At 36.8% G+C, this 23309-nt stretch overlaps 1 protein-coding gene across 4 annotated transcripts in view; it reads left to right on the forward strand.

The window, feature by feature from the left end:
- Sac1 (phosphatidylinositol-3-phosphatase SAC1) overlaps positions 1-23309 on the forward strand; it is a 677000-nt gene that overhangs the window by 58630 nt on the left and 595061 nt on the right. For all 4 annotated transcript variants that reach the window (XR_016547569.1, XM_090383680.1, XM_090383679.1 and 1 more), the window contains exon 2: positions 20952-21043. Coding sequence is in view for 3 of the 4 variants with exons in the window: in XM_090383680.1 (XP_090239806.1) it covers positions 20952-21043 (92 nt within the window). In the remaining variant the exon portion in view is untranslated. The remainder of the gene's footprint in view (positions 1-20951; positions 21044-23309) is intronic.

A 23309-nucleotide genomic window follows, 5' to 3' on the forward strand; every position in this document is an offset into this window, starting at 1 on the left:
AAAACCTCATGAGCTGGCTTGGAAGCCTGTCTACAATGCTTAGCAAACTTTATATCGGATGACTGCACTATGCCGACCGGGCTAGCCGAGTGGGTAAAGTACCTGCCCGGCAACCCAAGGTTGCGGGTTCGATTCCTGCCTCGGGCTTGGATCAAAGTACTGCAAAAACCTTGGGAGGTGCAATATGGCCATAGAAGCCGATGCGCCAACAACTACCAAATCAAAAAAAAAAAAAAAAAAAAAAAAAAAAGACTGCACTATTATTGCCAGATATTTTCATTCTCCACTACCGTGAGTGTGGTATACATTTGCTACTTTAATTTGGGATTACTGCTACACATATGTAGTACCTTGCATTTGTCAATGGAAAACTTGAGATGCCACTTCTCAGCCCATCTGCTTAATTTGTTTTAATCTTGTCATAGTAGCATAACCTGACTGTAATCAGGGTATGCTACTACATACAAAAATTAGCAGGATGGTTACAGGGTATGTAACCATCCTGCCAATGTTTGTATCATCTGCAAATTTTGACTTATGCCTGATATGGCTTCATCATTATCATTAATAAATATAGAAAACCACTATGGGCCAGCACTGAACCCTGGGAGACTCAGCTAATAACATTAGTCCAAGAAGAGCAGTGCCCATTGATAATCACTCTGTGTTCTCCTGCTCAACCACCCCTTTATCCTTTGCAGCAACTTGCCCTTGATGCCACACTACTCCAAATTCTGTAGCAGTATTTAATGTGCGACACTTTCTGAAGTATATGATAAAATTATATTTTCTCATTCGGTTCCTTTGTCACTTAGTATCCAGTCAGATTGGTCAGACAAGATAACCCCTTAATAAATCTATGTTGTGACTGCAGTATAACTGCATTCCTGCCTGGATAATACAGTAATTCCTCGATTAATGTGCTAATTCTTTTGATAACAAAAATCAATTAGTGCGGTACAAAAATTCGATTAATGCAGTAGCTATAAAGCAAGTTCGTATTTTTCAAGCGTTAATTTAGTCACCACTTTAATTTATGTGTCTATTTTTTTCAAGTGTTAATTTAGTCACCGCTTTCATTTCATGTAACTGAAATTTGAAATAAAATATTTTCTTTGTAACCCGCGAGTTTTCTTATATATGTATGGTTGTCTCATGAATTAATTTAGCATATGCCAGACAACCGTATCAAACATAAGAAAGCCACCTGGAGTGCATGGGATCTATCCAGTTATGTTAAAGGAGGTGGCAAAGGAAGTAAGCAAACCCTTAGCCATAATTATGAATGCATCCTTGGACTCAGGGGAAGTCCCCACAGACTGGAGTTGTGCAAATGTATCTCCAATTCACAAAGGGGGAGCAAAGGGTGACACGAGTAATTACAGACCTGTTAGTTTGACTTCTGTTCCAGGGAAAATAATGGAGTCACTGGTTAAAGGAGCATTGCAGAATCATCTAGACAAGACAGCAGTAATAATTCAGACACAGTATGGGTTTGTTAATTGGTCTTGTCTGACCAATTTGATCAGATACTATGACATAGTCACAAAGGAATTAGATGCAAAAAATAATAATTTTGATGTCATATACTTGGATTTCAGGAAAGCTTTTGATACTGTTGCACATGGAAGACTACTGTACAAATTGGAGCAGTATGGCATTAAGGGCAAGTTGCTACAATGGAAAAAAGGATGTTTGAGTGGGAGAAGACAGACCTGTGGTAATCAATGGATAATAAAGTGTTAATCAATGGATACTGTTCTTCTTGGACTAATGTTATTAGTGGTGTTCCTCAGGGTTTGGTGTTGGGCCCATTGCTATTTTATATATTTATCAATGATATTGACAAAGCTATTTTATAAATTTATCAATGATATTGACAAAGGTATATCAAGCCTAATGTCAAAGTTTGCAGATGATACAAAGGTTTGCAGGTTGTTAATAACAGTAATGATAGTATGCTGCTGTAACAGGATCTGGAAATGTTGGGCAGATGGGTTGAGAAGTGGCAACTGAAATTTAACATTGACAAATGCAAAGCACTGCATAAGGGTAGCAGTAACTCCAGAGAAATGTACCAACTGTGTGTTGTTACACTCAGGGTAGTGTAGAATGAAAGAGACTTTGAGTAATTCTGCAATCAGATATGAAAATTTCTGAACAGTGCAGACAGGCTGCCCGAGCAGGTCGTGGTCTTGTCAATGATATATACAGGAATTTTGCAAGCAGGGATAAGGAGGTGATTATCCCCTTGTATAAAGCAGTGGTCAGGCTACACCTTGAGTACTGTGTGCAGGTCTGGAAGGCTCATTTTAGGAAGGATGTAGGGTTGCTAGAATGAGTACAGTGGTCAACAAGGCTGGTTAGGGGAACAAAGAGGTTCTCTTACGAAGAAGTTCTGGAAATTGCAGCTTATGGAGACTAGGCATCTGCGAGGTGATCTGATTGAGGTGTACTAAGCCTTGAATGGATTGATCAGGCTGAATTCTGATGGGATTCTTCCTCTTGTTCAGAAAACAAACCTGAGGGGGGGGGGGGGCATAGATTTAAACTGAGGAAAGACAGTTGTAGAATAGATGTGTGGAAATTTGCCTTTAGTCAGTGGGTAGTTGATTGCTGGAACAAACTTTTATCTGTTGTTGTGGAACTTGATAGCTGAAATAAATTCAAGGCAGAACTAGGCAAACATTTGGAATGAATGGATGAGTGAAGTGGGGAAGGGTGTTTTTTTTTTTTTTTTGGATGATGCTGTATAAGCTTGCTCTCTTGCATCGCGTGCCTCTGCTGATGCTAATGCTTAATGCTAACAGTACATGTACATATTTTCTTTTATTTTTTTCTTTTTAAGTTTATCTAATATGTAATTTACTCTCAGTTCTGAGCAAAAGAAATTGTGAAGTGAAAAGTGATCATATAAAGAGGAGTCAAAAAGTTATTTAAAAATAAGCTGGTTCTATGGGATGTGTGAATCAACAATATGAGCAATTTTGAGCAAAGCAGATGAGCACAAAGGAAAAGGTAAAGTTGTGGCAAGTTCTGAATATATGCAAACAACTCTTTAATAGAAGCCTTACAACGATTGAAACGTAGCGACTGTTGTCTATTTGGATTGAAGATTGTAACCAAATGTGAATCCCGCTAAATACTGATATTATTAAATCAAAAGCATTAAGTCTCTTCTCGTCTTTGAAAGAAAGGGACAATGAAGAAGTTGGTGCTAGTTCTGGTTTCAGAGGTTTAAAAAAAGAAGCAGCTTGCATAATGTTCGAATCACAGGTGAAGCTGCAAGGGCAGATAATGAGGCAGCTCCAAAATGCCAGTCACTTTGAAGGAAATTATGGAAGAAGGAGGTTATAGTGATTAATAAATATTTAACGTGATTAATTATAGTGATTAATAAATATTTAATCACCAAGGATAGGCTTACACTTTTATTAGGGGGTAATGCTGAGGGAGGTTTAAAATTAAAGCGCCCGTGCTCGTTTATCGTGCATAGAATCCTAAGGCTCTTAATGGCTTAAATGAAGGATCACTACCCATCATTTTGTGGTCTATCAAGAAAGCATGGATAACTAAAGCTCTATTTGAAGAATGGTTCACAGGCTATTTTTTCCTAACAGTTGAAAATTATTGCAGAAAAATAATCTTGATTTTAAAGCTTTATTAATTTTGGGCAATGCTCCTGATCATTCCATTGCTCTTGATTCCTTTTGTGAAAATATCAAAGTGATATTTTAACCACCTAATACTGCTTCCTTGCTGCAACCGACGGATCAAGAGCCTATCAACTTTTAAAGCTTACTACCTGAGAAGAACTTTTAAACAGGCAATTCTAGCAACATCTGTAGAGAATGCAATTCCATTGATACAATTCTGGAAAAAGTATAGCATCAAAGGTGCCGTTGAAAACATTCATCAGTCATGCCTTAAAATTACATCAAGCAGTACGAGAGCTGTCTGGAAGCATCTTCTTCCTCGCTGTGCAAATGAATTTAAAGGCTTTCCAAAAGAAATGGTAGGCGTTGTTGAAGAAATAATTCACATCGGAAAGGACCTTGGTTTTAATGAGTTAGACAAACAAAATGTTCAAGAATTAATTGAATCCCATTCTGAAGAACTAAGCAATAGTGATCTTCTAAATTTAGGTACCCAATGAGCGTGCGAAGCTGCAAATGATTGTCATGGTGATGCAACTCCTACCCACAATGAAGAGGTCACTTGAACGGAGTGTGATGAGATTTTTTGCATTATTGAAGTTTTTAAGCAGCAATGCTTAGATGCTGACCATGATGTAGAACGCAGCAGAAAAATTTGTCGAAAAGTGGAAGCAGCTTTAATTTCTTATCGACAGATGTACAATAAAAGGAAGAAGGATAACACACCAAACTACACTTACATTTTTTTTTTTAAAAAGTAGAATTTTTTCTTTTATTTAAATTTAATTTTATTTAATTTTTATTGTGCTTTGTAATTATAATTTGTTAAAAAAATTTTAAAAATACGTTACTGTATATTTTTGAGAATAAATAAAAGAGTCACGGAACCAATTATATTATTTTCCATATGTTATTAAGTTCGATCAATGTGCTTTTGATTAGTGCGGCACTTTTGCAAGATGCATTAAGTGCACTAATTGAGGGATTTCTGTACTGTACTGTATTACTTCTTGCATTAGGAATTCATGCATTAAGGAAATTGCAGATAAAGGAACCACTAGGCGGCAGTGATCACAGCGTGCTGATGTGGGATTTACTCAAAGATGTAACTACCATCAGGGGTAAAAGCAAGAGATTTTGCTTTCATAAAGGTGACTACAGTGACCTCAAAGATTTTTTAAATTATATACAGTGAGACCAACTGATGATGTTACCAACAGCAAATTCTAAGTGCTAAGCATTTAAGGAATTAATCTTGAAGGCTACTAGGCTTTTCATACCAACTAAGAAATACTTCAAGGTTTAGGCCTAAATGGATTTCAGATAAACTAAGGAGATTTGTGGCAGAGAAGAAAAATGTATGGGATGCATATCAGCAGACACAGATGCCTGTGATAGATATAAGATAGTCTCTAATCAAATGATAAAGGCCATTAGGCAGGCAAAGGCAGATTACAAGAAATATTTGACAAAGGAAGGAAAGAAAAGCAGTAAAGACTTCTGTTTTCTTATGTAAGCTCTAGAATAGGGGTTCCCAACGGAGTCAATGAAAATTTGAAAGGGGTTGTGAACCTTTAGGGGTCTTTTGGGAGTCAATGAACTATTAGTGGTCGACTAGGGGTCGATTAAATAAGATCTATGTGGTATTATTATATTTAATTTTTTTAATACATTTTTCTTAACTAAATTCATTTATTTTAAAATTTTTGTATTGTTCAGAAGTTTAGTGTTTTTGTGTAGCTAGCAAGTTGTACAACGTAATACAGGCCCTTTAGGCCCACCTACTGTTCACGTGAACACTACATGACCATCACGTGCAATTTCTCTTGTTTCAGTGACCAAAGTTATAGAGTGCAACAAGTAAGGTCGAAATTTAAACATAGATTAGTTTTATATTTATTTTATGGTAGATGCAGTTTACAAAAATATATTAATTTGTGTGAATAGTTGTAAGTATATATATAATAATTATTTGTCAGATGTGATTGCTTCATTATTTTTGATTATTTTTATTTAATTTTAAGGAATTTAATAAATATGTCAGTACCAAAAAGAAAGTGCCGGCAGTATTCCCAAGAATATTTAAGCTTAGGGTTTATTTCTATGCCGGGAAATGATACAATGCCTCTATGTCTCATCTGTGAAAAAACATTTACTAACGATGCTATGAAGCTTTCAAAGATGAAAGAGCACATTGAAAGAATGCATCCTAATAAAAAAGAAAATAATTTAGAGTATTTTAAAAATTTAAAAGAAAAATTTCTTTTACGTTCAAAAACAGGACTTGAGTCATTTTTTAAATCATCAACTTCTAAAAACGTTGAAGGTGGAATGGAAGCATCTTACAACATATCACTTTTAACTGCAAAAGGAGAATATCCTCATACAGTTGGTGAAAAATTAATTTTACCTGCAGTAAGAGAGGTAATAAGTACTGTAATGAAGATAGACCCAGATCTAATATTAAAAAATATTCCGCTGAGTAATAACACAGTGCAATGTCGCATCGATGAAATGGCCAAGGATATTAAAAAGTCTTTATTATTTGATCTACAAACAAATAAATTCGCCATTCAGTTCGACGAGGCAACCTTCGGAAGAAAGTTGCCTCATCTGTTATGTTCGCTATTATAGCCCAAGAAAAGAAGAAATAACAGAAGAATTTCTTACTGCTGAGCAATTAGATTAACTAAACCAATCAGATTTTCGTTATTTTGAAAACTTACACGACAGGTGAACTTATTTTTGATTGTTTTGAAAAATTTTTAGACAAATATAAAATACCTATTTCCAATGTAATTGGGGCGGCTTGTGATGGAGCACCTGCAATGATTGACAAATATAGAGAATTTCTAGCTCATCTGAAGAAAAAAGTCCATAACATTCGAACAGTGCATTGTGTTTTGCACAGACAACATTTAGTTACAAAAAAAATTAATGAAAAACTTTATGATGTTCTAGATTTGTGAATAAAAACTATAAATATTATAAAATCGAAATCTTTAAATGATCGTCTTTTTGCACAGTTGTGTGATAGCAATGACAAAATATATAATAATCTGTTTGTTTCACTCAGATGTGTGCTGGCTGTCCAAAGGCAATTGTTTACAGAGATTAGTCGAAATTTTCGATACAGTTGTAGAATTTCCCCTTCAAATTGATGAACTCATGGGAGAATGTAATTATTAGATTTAAAAAGGCATATATTTTACTTGGCAGATATGTTTTCCCAATTTAACAATATCCAAAATAAGTTTCAAGGAAAAGATATTAATCTTATTCAAGCATGGACAATTATTCTTGGGTTTCGTTCTAAAATTGATAATTTTTTATCCACACTAAACAAACCACAGTTTCGTTATTTTGAAAATTTAAGACAACTGTCTATTCTTGAAAAAGATAAAATTTCTGCTGATGATATACTAATATATACCGATTATTTGAAAAAATTGAAAAAAGATGAATGTTTGCTTTAAAGATCTCGAAAACTTGGATGTACCATTGTGGATTGTTGAGCCATTTGAATGTGACATAACCGTAATAGATATTTCTTTACAAGAAGAATTGATTGAAATTAAAGAAGATCTTGAATTAAAAGTTTTGTTCAAAGCAAATGGATATGCAAAATTTTGGAATTCAAAAAATATACTGGCAAAAATGCCCAGGATTAAAATATATATTTGAACCCTTATTGTTAGCCTTTCCAAGTTCTTCTTTAGTGGAGGCAGATTTTAGCCACCTGAATAATTTATTAAGAAAAAGTAGAAGTAGATTAAATATATCAGAACACGAAGATTTACGAATAATATTAAGTAATTTTGAACCAAACATTTCAAACATTATATCTAAACATCAAGTCCAACCATCTCATTAATAATATAAATATGATATTATTTTATTTTATTTTTATATACTTTTTGTACTGTTGTTCATAAATATTTTTTTTTACGTTTGCTATTTACTATTACTGACTTCATACTTGTATGTAATATTATTTTGTACAATAAATTATTATTGGAACATTTTTCTTATTTCAGTTAGTCGAACAAAATTTTATTAGAGCTAATATAATACACCACTAAACACCACTAATTAAAAAAATCCAAACACTTATCATAATTATATTGAAATTTTTAACAATATGTGTTTTGAGTGCTATATAGAGGGAAGTGCCCACTTTGAGAATCCCATTTGTTTCCGTTGAAGATTATTAGGCATTCAAAAAAGTCAAAAATTTTGTGTTGAAGACTAAAAAAAAAAGTTTAAAATTCTACTTGTACATAGATTGTCTTTCCATCTGAACAAAATCTAAATTTAACACTATTTATATATTGTTTTAGAGTTATAGTAATAATTAAGTTTTAAAGGGGGGGTCGATAGAAATATTTTTTTCTTGTAAGGGGTCGATGCTTCAAAAAGTTTGGGAACCCCTGCTCTAGAAGGATGGGGATGAATCAGATTGGTGCACTTGATATTGATCGTTCGATTGTTGTAGATTAAATTGTAGGTAGGTGACAAAATGAATGAGTATTTTGCCTTTACATTCACACATCAGGAATTCTGTATGGAAGTGGAGAAAAGAAGCCTATCAAACTCTAACAGGGAGTTAAATGATTTTTTAATCACTGAGAGCAAAGTGAAGGAGAAATTACTGAAGTTAAACATAAGGAAGGCACCTGAAGTGGATGAGTGAGATCTATCCAATTATATTACAGGAGGCAGCAAAGGAAGTAAGCAGACCCTTAGCCATGATTATTAGGGCACCCTTGGACTTGGGAGGTTCCCACGGACTGGAGATGTGCAAATATATCCCCAGTTCAAAAAGGGGGATCAAAAGGTGACATGAGTAATTACAGACTTATTAGTTTAACTTCTGTTTCTGGGAAAATAATGGAATCGCTAGTTAAAGAAGCACTGCAGGATTATCTAGACAAGACTTCAGTTATAGCTCGGACACATCATGCGTTTGTTAAGGGGAAGTCTTAGCTGACCAATTTGATTGGATACTATGATGTGGTAACAAAGGAATTGAATGCAAAAAATAATTTTGATATCATATACTTGGATTTCAGGAAAGCTTTTATACTGTTGCAAATGGAAGACTACTGAACAAAGTTGGAGTAGTATGGCATTAAGGGCAAGTTGCTACAATGGATTAAAGGATGGTTGAGTGGTAAAAGACAGTGTTGTAATCAATGGACACTGCTCTTCATGAACTGATGTTATTAGTGCAGTTCCCCAGGGGTCCATGTTGTGTCCATTGTTGTTTTCTGTATTTATCAATGATATTGATAAAGGTATATCAAGCTTAATGCCAAAATTTGCAGATGATACAAAGGTTGGCAGGGTTGTTAATAATAGTAATGACAGTATGCTGCTGCAACAGGATCTGAAAAAGTTGGGCAGATGGGCTGAGAGGTGGCAACTGATGTTTAACATTGACAAATGCAAAGTACTGCATATGGGTAGCAGTAAACCCAGAGAAATGTACCAACTGGGTAGTGTTACACTTTGGGTAGTAGAGAATGAAAGAGACCTGGGGGTAATTGTGCAGTCAGATATGAAGTTTTTTGATCAGTGCAGACAGGCTGGCAGAGTAGGTCATGGGATATTGTCAATGATATATATAGGCATTTTACTAGCAGGGATAAGGAGATGATTATCCTCTTGTATAAGGCAGTGGTCAGGCCACTCCTTGAATACTGCATACAGGTCTGGACGCCTTATTTTAGGAAAGATGTTGAAGTACTAGAATGAGTACAGAGAACGGTAATGAGATTAATGTGTGGAACACATGGTTGCTGTTACCGAGATAGGCTTAAGTTCTGCAAATTGCAGTGTCTGGAGACTAGGTACCTGTGAGGTGATCTGATTGAGTTGTATAAGGCCTTGAATGAATTGGGCAGGCTGAATTCTAATGAGATTTTTCCTCTTGCTTAGAAAACAAATTGAGGGGGCGTAAATTCAAATTAAGGAAAGACAGTTGTAGAATTGATGTGTGGAAATTTGCCTTTAGCCAGTGGGTGCTTGATTGCTAGAATTGAAGTGAGTCTAACAAGTCTTTAATTATTTATGTCACCTTTTGATCTTCCTCTGTGAATTGGGGATACTTGTGCACATCTCCAGTCTACTGGGATCTCCTCTGAATCTTTGGATGCTCTCATAGTCATGCCTAAAGGTTTGATTATCTCTTTTACTTCCTTTAAATCTAATTAAATCCCATCCAGCTTTTGTGCCTTCTTTACATTTAGCTTCAATGTCTGCACTTTCCTTTAAGCATGTAAAACCATTTAGCTGTTTGATAGAATTTGAAACACTTCTGCTGTCCTTGTCCCTAAAAAATTTCTCATGTGTGAAGGTAGATTCAAAATACTTATTCGATTTGTTAGCAAACTGAGCAGGATCATCAACAGTTAAACTATTCATAACTAGTCAACCATTGTGAGTTATCCATTACCTTCTAGTGTTTGCTGTCTGTGCTACTTTTCTTTGAATTCTTTACCCAGACTTCATGTAATCTGCAATAGCTCAATCAAGTCACAAAGGAGCTCTCCTAATCTCCTTTGCGACTTGATTGAGACTAGTTTATGACTGCTGTGTCTGCCCTGCATATCTGTATCACCTGATAATTTCTTTGCCTCCCATGCTTTTTTCTTCTCTGCCAAAAGTGTCATCAATTCATCTGATATCTATTTAGCTTTAAGCCTTTAACTCTATCTCTTAGTTGATATCAAAGGCCTAGTAATGTCTATGGTTATTTCCCCAAATGCTTCCCTTTTGCATTTGGTAACATCATCAGTTGGTTCCACTGTATAGAATTCATAAACTGTTTGCGATCATTGTAGTCATCTTTATGAAGCAAAATCTTTTACCTTTAATGGTGGTTACATTATTTAAGTAAATCCCACATCAATATTGTGATCACTGCCAACTAGTGGTTCTTTATCTGCAGATTTTTAATGTGTGAAGAGTCACTACTATTAATCAGATCAAGGATATTGCCTTTTCTTGTTGCCTTTCTAACATGCTGGTACAGAAAACAGTCATCCAGTCAATCCACAAAAGGCTTAGCATTGTATAAGTGCCAAGATATTATGTGGAACCCCTAGGTTCCACATAATATCTTGTAAGTTAAAATCCCTCCTCCCCATATAAGACATTCTGGTTTACTGGCCCAATCTATATACAGTGAAACTTCCCTTTAACGGACAGCCATGGGGAACGAAAATGTGTCTGTTAGAGAGAAGTGTCCGCTAACAAGAAGTCTGAGGGAGAAAAAAAAAAAAAAATCGTTAAACGTTTAATGTAAAATAAATTAAAATATATACTTGAACAATATTTTTGTAAAAAATATACATACAATTGTGCTATGCATATTATGACTTTATCTTAAGAAAAATACATACAGTAATCACTTATTTTCTTCTGCACCTTCTTCCGGCTGATAATTTTGTTTTCAACATTTGTTTGGAGTGAAGAAACCATCGAAAGTCCTTCAGTATCTTCTTCAGCGGCGAAAAACATTTTTAAACGATTGATTTGTACGAGCGCTTCTTCTATTTTCATCGGTGGTTTGTCGTTAATATGTTCTTCGACAGAATGACCTCCTCCCATTTCTTCATCCTCATGGGGAACTTCTTGAAAAATATCAATGATAATGTCGTTGATATCTAGAGCACCATCTTCTGTAGTGAGGTTCGAGTCTATATCTTTGTAGCCAGGGTCACTTGTAGCAGAAGTATCGTACATTATCAATAGATGTTGAAGTTCTTGTTCTTCTTGGTGCTCCACATTGCTGTTCACAACTTCAATTTTTGCGTTTGAGAAGCTAGACTTTACAAAACAGTTCACGACAGTTTGTTTTCTAATTACGTTTACTGAAGAGGAAATCCACTGAATCGCATCTAGGATGCTGATTTTCTTTGCAAGGTCACTCGCACATGTTACATCGTTCATGTTTGCAATGAGATGTCTTAAAACACGTTTTTTGTAGTGAAGTTTAAAATTTTTTATTATCCCTTGATCCAAGGGCTGACACTCTGCAGATGTGTTTGGTGGCAGAAAAACAATTTGAATGTTGGACAATTCAATGTGCGGGTGAGATGCAGCATTATCCACGAAAAGAATAATTTTTCTGTTTTGACGAATCATGTTTTATATATAAAGTGACTTATCCATTCGCTCATGATATCTCGTGTCATCTACGCTTTTTTATTAGACTTCCAGTCAACATTCAAAAGATTCAACTTTATGCCCTTGAAATGAGGATTTTGTGGTTTTCCTATAACAAGAGGTTGTTCAAAGTCTCCCAGCATATTTGTACACAATAGTACAGTCAAGCATTCCTTAGAAATTTTTCTGCCCTGGCACTTTTCGTTTTTTAGACTCATTGTTTTTTCAGGAAGAGCTTTAAAAAACATCTCTTTTTCCCTAAACCCTTTTTCGTCACAGTTGTAAATACCCTTAGCTTCAAAATCATGACATAAATCTTCCAATTTGACGGTCCACTCTGTTACAACCCCAGTATTAACAGATCCACCTTCACCACTTACGGTTTTCCAAGAAATTTTATGCCGAGTTTTTAACTTGTCTAGCCATCCCACAGAAGCTTTGAACTCATTTGCTCCCATAGATTTCGCACCCTCCAAAGCCTTTACCCTAATAATAGGCCCATTAATGGGAATTTTTTTAGAACATGCACGACAAAACCACTCATACGTAACATTGTCAATTTGAAGTCCAACAGTTTACGGGAATGATTTTGAACCTGATCATTTCTGTGTTGCCAAAAGTGTTTGAGCAGTTCATTTTTTTTCTTTAGGATGTCGCTTACCTGCGTCTTCCCGATTTTGAATTTTGCAGCGAGATTGTGAACGCTTTTTTTTTGCCGATCATACGGATTAATGAGTTCGACTTTATCTTTTAAAGTTAAATGTTTACAAGAAGACATTGTGCACTTCACACGACACTGAACAAAACTGAAAACTGAAACTGAAAAGACGAAAGGCCGACCATTTCCCCCCCCCTGCACACACCGAATTCATCAGAAGTTTACACGTGCCTTAAAATTCTTGAAAAAGGGTTTAGAACCGCGACGTAAACCTTGATAAAATTCAGAGAATCGGAAATAGAAAATAAACATACGACTGAGGCAATACGTGGAAGAAAAGTTCCTAGAAAAAGGGCCGTGAGCTCACCCGCTGTCCATTATGGGGAGAGCAAATTAAGTGCTAATCTAAACGAAACAGTGCAGATTGTCTGTCCGCATCCGTTACAGAGAATGTCCGCTAGACAGAAGCTGCAAACACGTTAAAACCAATAGAGGTGAGTTGGGGAATTTGAAAATGTCCGTTGTAGAGAGATGTCCGTTAGGAGAAGTTTCACTGTATCTCTACAGTTTGTTATTCTTATCACAATCATTAAGCCTATAGCACTCTCTCTCTACCACCCACCCACCCACACACACACACACACACACACACACACACACACACACACACACACACACCTCTACCCATTTTTACTCCCAGTACTTATGTCATACCAAACTTCAACTTTGCAGTTGTCCACCCATGTTCACTTCATGATTTTTGATTTTTTGGGTTTCTTAACCAAGAGCTTAACTTCTGTACTCTTCCTGTCCTGTTTTGGCTGTCCTTTCTGTACTAATTGAGGTGTATGAGGTTGAATGGTTTGAGCAAGCTCATGTTGATAGAATTCTTCCTCTTGCTCAGATTATGCACTTGGGAAGGGGGCATAAATTCAAATTGAGGAAAGAGTTGTAGAATAGATGTGTGGAAATTTGATTTTAGCCAGTGTGTAGTTGATTGCTGGAACAAACTATCATCTGTTGTTGTGGAAGTTGACAGCTTAAATAAATTCAAGGCAGAACTAGACAAACTTTTGAAGTGAATGGCTGGTGGAAATGGGAAGGTTTTTGTTTTTTTGGCTGATGCTGTATAAGCTTGCTTTCTTGCATTGTATGCCTCTACTAATGCTCATTGTACTCCCCCCCACAAATTCAAATTCTGAATCTGTTATGTCTGTGTGTCACTTTCTTAGATATTAGCATTAGCATTAGTAGAGGCATTTGATGCAAGAAAGCAAGCTTATGCAGCATCAGCCAAAAAAAAAAAAAAAAAAAAAAAAAAAACCCACTTCCACTTCACCCTCTGTTCGTTCAAAATACCTGTCCAGCTGAGCCTTAAACTTATTTAGGCTATCAACCTCCACTACAAGGGATGGAAGTCTGTTCAACCAACCAACCACCCGCTGGCTAAAGGCAAATTTCCGCACGTCTATCCTACATCTGTCTTTCCTCAATTTGAATTTATGCCCTCTCAGGTGATTATTCTGAGCTAGAGGAAGAATCCCATCAGCATTGAGCATGCTCAAACCATTCAAGGCTTTATACACCTCTATTAGATCACCTCGCTGGTGCCTAGTCTCCAGACACTGTAATTTGCAAAACTTAAGCCTTTCTTCGTAAGAGCACCCCTTTGTTCCATTCACTAATCTTGTTTCCCTTCTCTGTACTCGTTCCAGCAGCTCTACATCCTTCTTGAAATGAGGCCTCCAGACCTGTATATAGTACTCTAGGTGTGGCCTGACCATTGCCTTATACAAGGGAATAATCACCTCCATATCCCTGCTGGAAAAATTCCTGTATATCATTGACAGTACTGTACTCCATGAGCTACTCTTGCAGCCCGTCTGCACTGCTCAGAGAACTTCATATCTGCCTGCACAACCACCCCCAAGTCCCTTTCATTCTCTACCACTGTCAGTGTAGTACCACAGAGTTGATACGTTGCTCTGGGGTTGCTGTTTCCCATGTGTAGTACTTTACATTTGTCAATGTTAAACTTCATTTGCCACCTCTCAGCCCATCTGCTCAACCTTTCCAGATCCTGATGCAGCAGCATAGTGTCAGTAGTGGCCTTGACAACCCTGCCAACCTTTGTATCATCTGCAAACTTGGACATTAAGCTTGATATACCATCATCAATATCATTTATAAATACAGAAAACAATAATGGACCCAACACTGAGCCCTGAGGGACTCCACTAATAACATTAGTCCACGATGAGCAGTGTCCATTGATTACCACTCTCTGTCTTCTCCCCCTCAACCACCCCTTTATCCATAGCAGCAATTTGCCTCCAATGTCACACTGCTCCAATTTGTGTAGCAGTCTTCCATGTGCAACAGTATCAAAAGCCTTTCTAAGATCCAAGTATATAATATCAAAGCTATTCCCTGCATCCAGTTCTTTTGTGACTGCATCATAGTATCCAATCAAATTGGTCAGGCAAGACTTTCCCTTAACAAAACCATGCTGTGTCCGAGCTATAACTGAAGTCTTGTCTAAATGATCCTGCAGTGCTTCTTTAACCAGTGCCTCCATTAATTTTCCTGGAACAGAAGTTAAGCTCACAGGTCTATAATTACTTGTGTCAGCCTTTGATCCTCCTTTGTGAATTGGGGTCACATTTGCACATTTCCAGTCTATGGGTACCTCCCCTGAGTCCAAGGAAGCTCTCATAATTATGGTTAAGGGTTTGCTTACTTCCTTTGCTGCCTCCTTTAATATAACTGGATAGATCCCATTCACCCCGGGTGCCTTTCTTGTGTTTATCTTCAATCCCTACAATGTTTATATTTGATGATTACCAGTACTTCAAATTCATCAAATGTAGTTACTGTGCTCCTAGTATTAGCGTATATGCAACTATGTTTACTCTTAGTAACACTAACACAGCCCATGTATTTGTCTGTTCACCGAGTGATCCCCAATGCTTTGCTTTCCAGGCTGCTGCATGTTCCAGTAGAAGCAGTACGAGAATCATTTTCACCTCTGCCTGCGGCTACTTTCAATCTATTAGTTTTTCTAACCCCCCAATGATTGCAGTTTCCATCCCATCTAATATTGCCGGTGCTTCTATGCTATTAAAGCATCAGCAATTATTATTTTTGCATCCCTTTTGTTTAAGTGTATCCCATACCTATAAAACCAGTCTTTCTTTTAATGAGCACAAACCAAGCTGAGACAAATTCTATTCCTGTGCCTGTTCCATTCTATTCTGTCTAGGGCCGAATTATTTGACAAGGCTCCCTCTTAATGTGTGTTTGCAGAATTTCAGACAGTTTCATTTTCAGTCCTACTTTGTGACTTTTTCTGAACATTGCTCTTAACTTGTTAATTGAATCCTCAGTTCTTCTACTCTTAATATTATTAATACTAACGAGTACAATGGTAACACCTTTTGTACCCTTAAAAGATTATAACTGCTCTCTAATGTTATTAACTTTACCTCGTGGGATCTAGTTGATAGGATTTATGATGGTGTTCCCTGTAGGCCTGAGGAAGATATTCTTTGTAGCCCTTTGTAGCCAGGACAGTGCAAATAGGGGAGGTGCATTAGATGTGCTACCCCAGGGGCACTTATTTTGGGGGGGCCCCAATCGAAGGAGCCAAAGCCATCTCAGCGTAAATTAAAAAGGTTCCTTAATCCCTTTTGCATCTCCAGGCCCTCAAATACCATTGCACACCTGTCTGCAGCTGCAGGTAGTTTCATATGGTGTGTTCAGCTGTACAGTGAAATTTTCATGCGTATTTGAAGCTGTGTGCTTATAAAATGTGGATGGTGCAAGTACTAAAACTGAATTATGATGAAAGGATTTTTTTTTGATTTTTTTTTATAGACATGTTCAAGGGGTTGAAAATGCGAACTAATTGGACAATATTATTTTTAGATGATTAGTTATCTCTTTTGTGTCTATGGTGTACTAATAACACACAATTCAAAATATGGGGTTTGAGACACAATCCAACATATATTGTTGGACGTTATCTTTTTTTTTTTTTAATGAAACCCCCAAACACGAGAGGTATTAGAACCTATAATACTTAGTACTGTGCTTGGGTTGGAGGTTGAGAAAATGAAAGAAGATATTTGTCGACATTAGACTTGAACTTCTGTAGACTGTAATTTTCAGGAAATATATATGAAGGAAGGTTGTTCCCGAAAACTGCAGAGTTCTGTGAGTTTGAAGTTGGACAGTAAATGGATGTTGGCTAGTGGCGGCATGTGTTAGGACTGTTTTGAAAGAGAGAGAGTGGGAATTATAGAAGCTAATTCAGAAGAACAGTGAACAGTGCCCATGGAAGTATCTGTAGAAAAGGCAGGCAGCAGCAACAGTACATCTATGAGACAGAGTGGAGAGAACCTGTTAGAGATGAGTCATTAATTAACCTAACTGCCCTCTTCTGAATGGAATCTAGAAGCCTGAAAGAGGTTTTGGGGGCACTGCCCCAAATGTAGGAACAATATCCATGGTAGGGTGGATTTGCGATTTGTACAGAGTGTTCAGCTGTTTGGAAGAAAAGTAACGCCAAGAGCAAAAGAGAAACCACATTTTTTTAGGTGCAGAGGAAGCAATATTTGTAATGTGATTGTGCCAAGAGAGATTAGAAGTCAGGGTAATCCCCAAAAGAGGTATATCATCTTGCCTAGAAATTGGAGTGTCACCAAAGATAAGCAAAGGAGCAGAAGGATCCTTTTTGCAAGATATAAGACAGGACTGAGTTTTAGAAGGATTAAAATCAACTAAGTTGACTTTGTCCCACTGGAGAATTACCTGGAGATCGGCATTTAAGGAATTGGTAGCAATATTCGAGAAGTTGAAGCTGATTGAGCAGGACAAGGTTTCTAAAACTGGAAAGTGGAATGCAATGTGCTTTCATCAGCAAAATATGGATATGGATAGGATTTACAGTCAATGGAAGAAGGTCATTAATATACAAGAGGAAAAGAGTGGGGGAAAGAACTGAACCTTGGGGGACACCAGCATTAGTGGAGAAGTTAGAAAACAGAGAGCCATCTACCATCGTCCTCAGTGAGCAGTCAGAGAGAACACTGGATAACCAATTACAAAAAACAGTTGACAAACTATAAGATGGAAGCTTGTTTAGAAGACCTTTATGCCAAACAAGGTCGAATGCCTTTGAGATGTCAAGAGCAACTACTTGTGCTTGTGTTTCACCGAACTTTTCCATTGAATTTGCCCATAACATAAGCCAGAATATCACCAGTGGATTGACACTGATGGAATCCAAACTGATGATCGTTGATCAGATAGAAGGTTTTTAGGTAGTTTAAGAGTTGGCGGTTAATTGATTTCTCCATACTTTAGAAAGAGTAGAAGTAATTGCGATGGGAGGGATTTGTCACTCTTTTTAGGAACTGGCTGGATATGAGCAAATTTCCAAGCAGAAGGAAAAACACCTTTGGAATAAGAAAGTGAAACAAGGAGGCAAAGAACAGGAGTAAGTTCAGGAGCACAGGTTTTTAGAACAAGTGGAGAAATACCATCAGGACCTGGAGCTTTCTTTGCATCAAGATTTGTCAAAATCCTTCTTACATCAGACCACAGGAGGCATTGTAATGCAGCGTGTTGGGAATGGTGTGAGGTTTTTTTCCAAGATCATTAATACATGAGTTCGAAGAAAAATGGAATGCTAGCAGGTCAGCTTCATCCTTGGATGAAGTGACAATAGACCCATCTGGTTTTGACAGAGGTGTGAGCAGAGATTGGCAAAAGCTGCAGCCGATAGCTTTGGCAAGAGACCAGAATGCTCAGCTACCATTAGGGCAAAAAGCAAGTTTTCTACTCTTAGCCATTCAAAATCTAGTTTGGACTGATTAATAACTGCTTTACAATTGTTGCAAACTTTGGTGTAGGCAGAAAATGAAACTGAAGAATTGGAAATGAGGCAATTTTGATATGCAACATTCTTCTCATGAACAACAGCTTTAGCACATTTATTGGAAAACCTAGGTTTAGATAAAAGGACGAGATTTTAAGGTGGAGTGTGGAATAAGGATTACATTCGTACAAATAATTTCACTGACATGATCTGAGCAAACTTTGACATCGGTAGTTTTGAAACAGTTATCCAACCAAAGAAAAGAAGAAAGAAAGAAAGAAATCTCGCAGGTCATCCCATTTTGCATTCTTTGAATGCCAAACAACACAAGATTGGGAATAGCCATGAGATAAAGGCTCCATTGGAGAAGAGACAGTCACCAAATTGTGATCTGAGGTGCCTAAAGGACCACTCACTTCGACCATGTACTTAGAAGGGGTGTTTGTGAGAAAAAGATCAAGCGCATTGGCTATATGGTTAGGATTGTCCAGTATTCTGATAGGTAAATGAAAAATCTGTGCAAAGTTGTTAATAATTGCAAAAGCCTCAGCATCTTGACCAGCTGGGTCAGTGTGACTAGAAAACGGAAGCCAGCTGGAGTTGTGAACATTAAAATCACCAAGGAAAGTTTCCTCACTGTTAGGAAAGTTGGACTGGAGAAAGTCAAGTTGCAAAGGGAGGAAGTCATAGAGCTCCAAGTGATTTGTGGAGTTCAGAGAATGGTAGAGACAACAGATGAATTTGACAGAATGATGTAGAGAGATTTTAAGGCAGAGAAGATCGAAAAGAGGAGATTCCAAATTACCAAGTCTCTGACAGGGAATATCAGAACGGATATATGCACAAGTACCACCTTTGAGTACATGGGATTTGGCAGACTGCAAGTGGAAATAGACATCGTTGAGATTAGAACTGAGGCCATGTATATTTGTGAAATGAACTAGGAAGTGTTTGTGAGGTTTAGGTCTTTTCGCAGATAAGCTTGCTCTATTACTTTGAAAATTCATGGTGTATTCAATAGTAAGAAAAAGTATAGGGAGAGTTATGCTGTATGAAGTAATGAAATTTTTGGATATGGTGTACACATGGTAAGAATATACCCGATCCTTGACATAATGTGGCCTTCACAGTCCCCCCCACCCGCATACAAACTACTCGGACTCCCTCCAGACACTATCTGGCAGAGTAGTGATAGCAAGATTATAAACTAGCTGATCTGGAAGCCTCCTAGAGAGTTACCAATAGGTTCTGTCTGGTGTACTAACTAGCAGCCAGCTTGCAAACATTGTTTTAGAGCTGTATCCTTGAAATGTAAGGAGGTTTGGATCTTACTATGATGTCCATCATAACCTCAAAAGACATCAGTTGTACTGTATGTTGGAAGAGATGGGGAAGGGTTGACCGGAATTTAGCTCTGGAGAATAAAAATGGGTTCCTCCACTTCAAGCCTCCCAATAAGCAAAGTGGTGATATTGCACTGGTTGATAAGAGTCATCTTCCATCTAGTAATGTCTAGTAACACAGAGGGGCGGTGTTCCTCCATGTGGTGTTGGCGCCAAACCTCGACCTCTGCTTACGTTGGTTCACACCTGGATGGTCACCCACATTGTGATTGTGCATGGGGTTTATACCCAGGATTATTAACAGTCCCACCATCATGAAGGTGCAAGCAGAGGATTTAGCTGTCACAGACTGTCCTGACTTCTCCAAAATTGAGTCCATGTCACCCGAATATCAGTTCCATCAGCGTTGTAGACTCCCAGGTAGCAAGTACAACTTGTCTGGCATATCTCTGAGAATGCCTGTGATAACCTCAAGGACCATTCACTGTGTATTGCAGAACATCTGAATGCAAATGTTATTTTTCAGCAGGATGCTTCTCTTGTACATTAGATCCAAGAGGTTAGAGAATTCCTGGATAACAAATTCCACTCTGATTAATTTGATGAGAAGGACTCATTACCTTGGACCCTTTCCCCCTAAGATGTACCTAATGAATTTTTATTTTTGATTTGATGTTAAAGAACAAGTGTATCACACTATAGTCCAATTGTGAATTTGATAATACTGTTAATACTTCTGTCGCAACACAGATGCTGGGTAACATATGGCATTAAATTGAATATTGTATAGTCATCCTTTAAGCTGTGAATGGAGCCTATGTAAAAACCTATCAATGTGAGTATTAAAACATTTCGACTTGTTTTTCAGTTAAAATGAACTGTTTCTTCTTAGTTTTTTCTTTATGGTGGTTTTTAATGTGGTGAATAATATATGCCCATTGTATTAGAATTAATGATTTACAAGTGAATATATTGTCACCACTACTGTCATGGATTTTTAAATAAATCCAAGAAAATAATGGTGGCAGATTTATTTATAAATAAGTAAATGGTGAGAGATTAATTTTAAATAAATCCATGACCACTGGTGGCATTAGTTAAAAACCATAACACATTGAAAAATATAAAACTGCATGCTTGAGCAAAATAAAAGTAACCCTACCAGACTTGGAAAAGTTGGTAGGCATTACAGTACATCGTATGTCTGGTTTTTAGTGGAATAATTGTTTCGATATTTTTAGGCATGTTACTCCTGAAAAGTTTTTGCTGGAACCTCTTGAATCTAATGAACTTCTTGTAATTGACAGAGTTTCAAATGAAATTAGCTTACAATGTAAGTGCTTCTTTAAAATCGTAGTTTTCTACTTTAAAATATTTGTTTTAGAAATTGTGTGTATATATGTTCAAATATAATTATATACATGGTTATCCAATTATTTTATATTTATTTTATATCCGAGTTATCCAGTTTTTTATACAGTGTTTGTTCAATTACAGTATCAACCGAATTGGTATTACAGCAAAAATTTTTTAAAAATTGAATAGAGAATTCTTACAGAATGTGCTATGTACAAAGAATATGTTTGTCAGAACTGAGGAATTATACTTCAGTCTTATTTCATGCGGGCTCAATCTGTTTTCCTGTTCCCGTTTAGTTGTTTGTTACTTAATATTTCTTGGGCAAATATTAGTAGATAAATAATTACAGATAAATAATTACACAATAATTACAGATAAATAATTACATAATAATTACAGATAAATAATTACATAATAATTACAGATAAATAATTACATAACAATTACAGATAAATAGATAAATAATTACAAACATGTAAGCTAGGTTCTGAAATGGACATTTTAGAAATATTACAAAGTTTGCTATTAAATACTTGTGTGTATATGCATTTCCCCCATATAATATTTCCCTCCATATCTGATGATACCATGAATTCTATTCCTACATACAGAGTGATAGGCCCCCGAGTGCCAAGCATTTCTAGTGATCAGGCGATTTCTCTGAAAGTATAAAGTGATTCCTAAAGTGAAAGAGTGTTAGATATATCGAGAGTTTAAAGTTAATTCTCTGCTGTATATACATATAGTTGCTGAAAAGTATTAGTGCAAAGGTTGCTAAGAAAGGAAAGACACCTTTCTTTTATTTATATATTAGTCTACTAACCACTAATCTACTTCCGCTTGGTTACTAGGTGGCACTGCTCCTGCCTCTCCGTGGCGTGGCTGGAAACCTGGGAGGAAAAGCTCTCACTCCCAGGGCCAAAAGGAGCAAACATGAATGACTCAAACATTACAACCACAGATCCCAAAGATCTGACTCCTTTATGAGACTAAATGAAGACGATGTGACTATTGCAACCAAAAGGCAAAAAAAAAAAGCAAGTAACATCGCCTAATCACCTACTTTTATTGTCTTTAATTCTACGACAGAACAGAACAGCCATTAGGAAAACTTGCCATTTATTCATCCAGAAATGTTTAGATGGTGTGGCTGGAACACCAAAAAATGTTAAGTGACTGAAATCAGGTGATGTTCTTGTTGAGACAACAAATGCCAAATATGCAGCAAGACTGCTTCAAATGAAAACATTTGGTGGGATCTCAGTAAAGGTCTCTCCCCATAATACGCTAAATACATCGGAAGGAGTAATTTTTGAATGGGACCTTATCAGCGTCTCTGAAGAAGAAATTAAAAATGAACTTGAAGATCAAGGAGTTATAGCTGCGAGAAGGATTAAAATTACTAGAGGTGGGACACTTACCCTAACCAGAAATATCATACTGACGTTTAACACTCCTAAACCACCTACATCTATGAAGGCCGGATATCTAATTTGTAACATCAGACCATACATTCTGAATCCTCTCTGCTGCTTTAAATACCAAAAGTATGGTCATTCACAAATGGCATTCCGTGGTGTAGCCATCTGTTCCAACTGCGGGTCTCAGGAGCACAGCAGTCAGAACTGTTCATGAGAAACCGATATGTCCAAACTGCAAGGGAGACCATTCCGTCTATTCCAAGAATTGTGAATATTGGAAAGAGAAAAGCAGATTCAGCAGTATAAATTGGAACATTCTGTCAGATACCAAGAAGCTAAGAGAACTGTCCGACTATCTTAAACAGACCTTCTTATGTGCAGGTCATAACGAATCGGCATACAATTCAAAAGTTACAATACCTCCAAAGAACTCCAAAAAAAAAAAAATTTCTCTATTACCCCGACAGGGAGAGAAGTAGAATGGAATCGCCAAGTAGAAAGGTGTGCCAAGCCCATACTCGCCAGATGTTAGCCCCTATATAGACACTGGAAAACCATATTTCCCCAAAAAGGAAAAACCAACATGTGAAAGACTTAAAACAGCATCTCGGAAACAGTCCGAAAATCTCTCGAAAACCAAATAATGAAAAGCATAATCCAGTGGAATTGTAGAGGACTCCACACTAACATAGGTGATATATACAATCTGATTGTACAGTATGCACTGCTATCTCTTTGCTTACAAGAAACCTAACTCAGACCTCAAGATTCTACCTTAATAAAGAACTATACAGCATATCGAAAGGACAGAGTAACAGG

The sequence above is a fragment of the Mastigoproctus giganteus genome, chromosome 10, assembly GCF_048544385.1.
Source record: "Mastigoproctus giganteus isolate SK-2022 chromosome 10, ASM4854438v1, whole genome shotgun sequence".
NCBI classification, from domain to species: Eukaryota; Metazoa; Arthropoda; class Arachnida; order Uropygi; family Thelyphonidae; genus Mastigoproctus; species Mastigoproctus giganteus.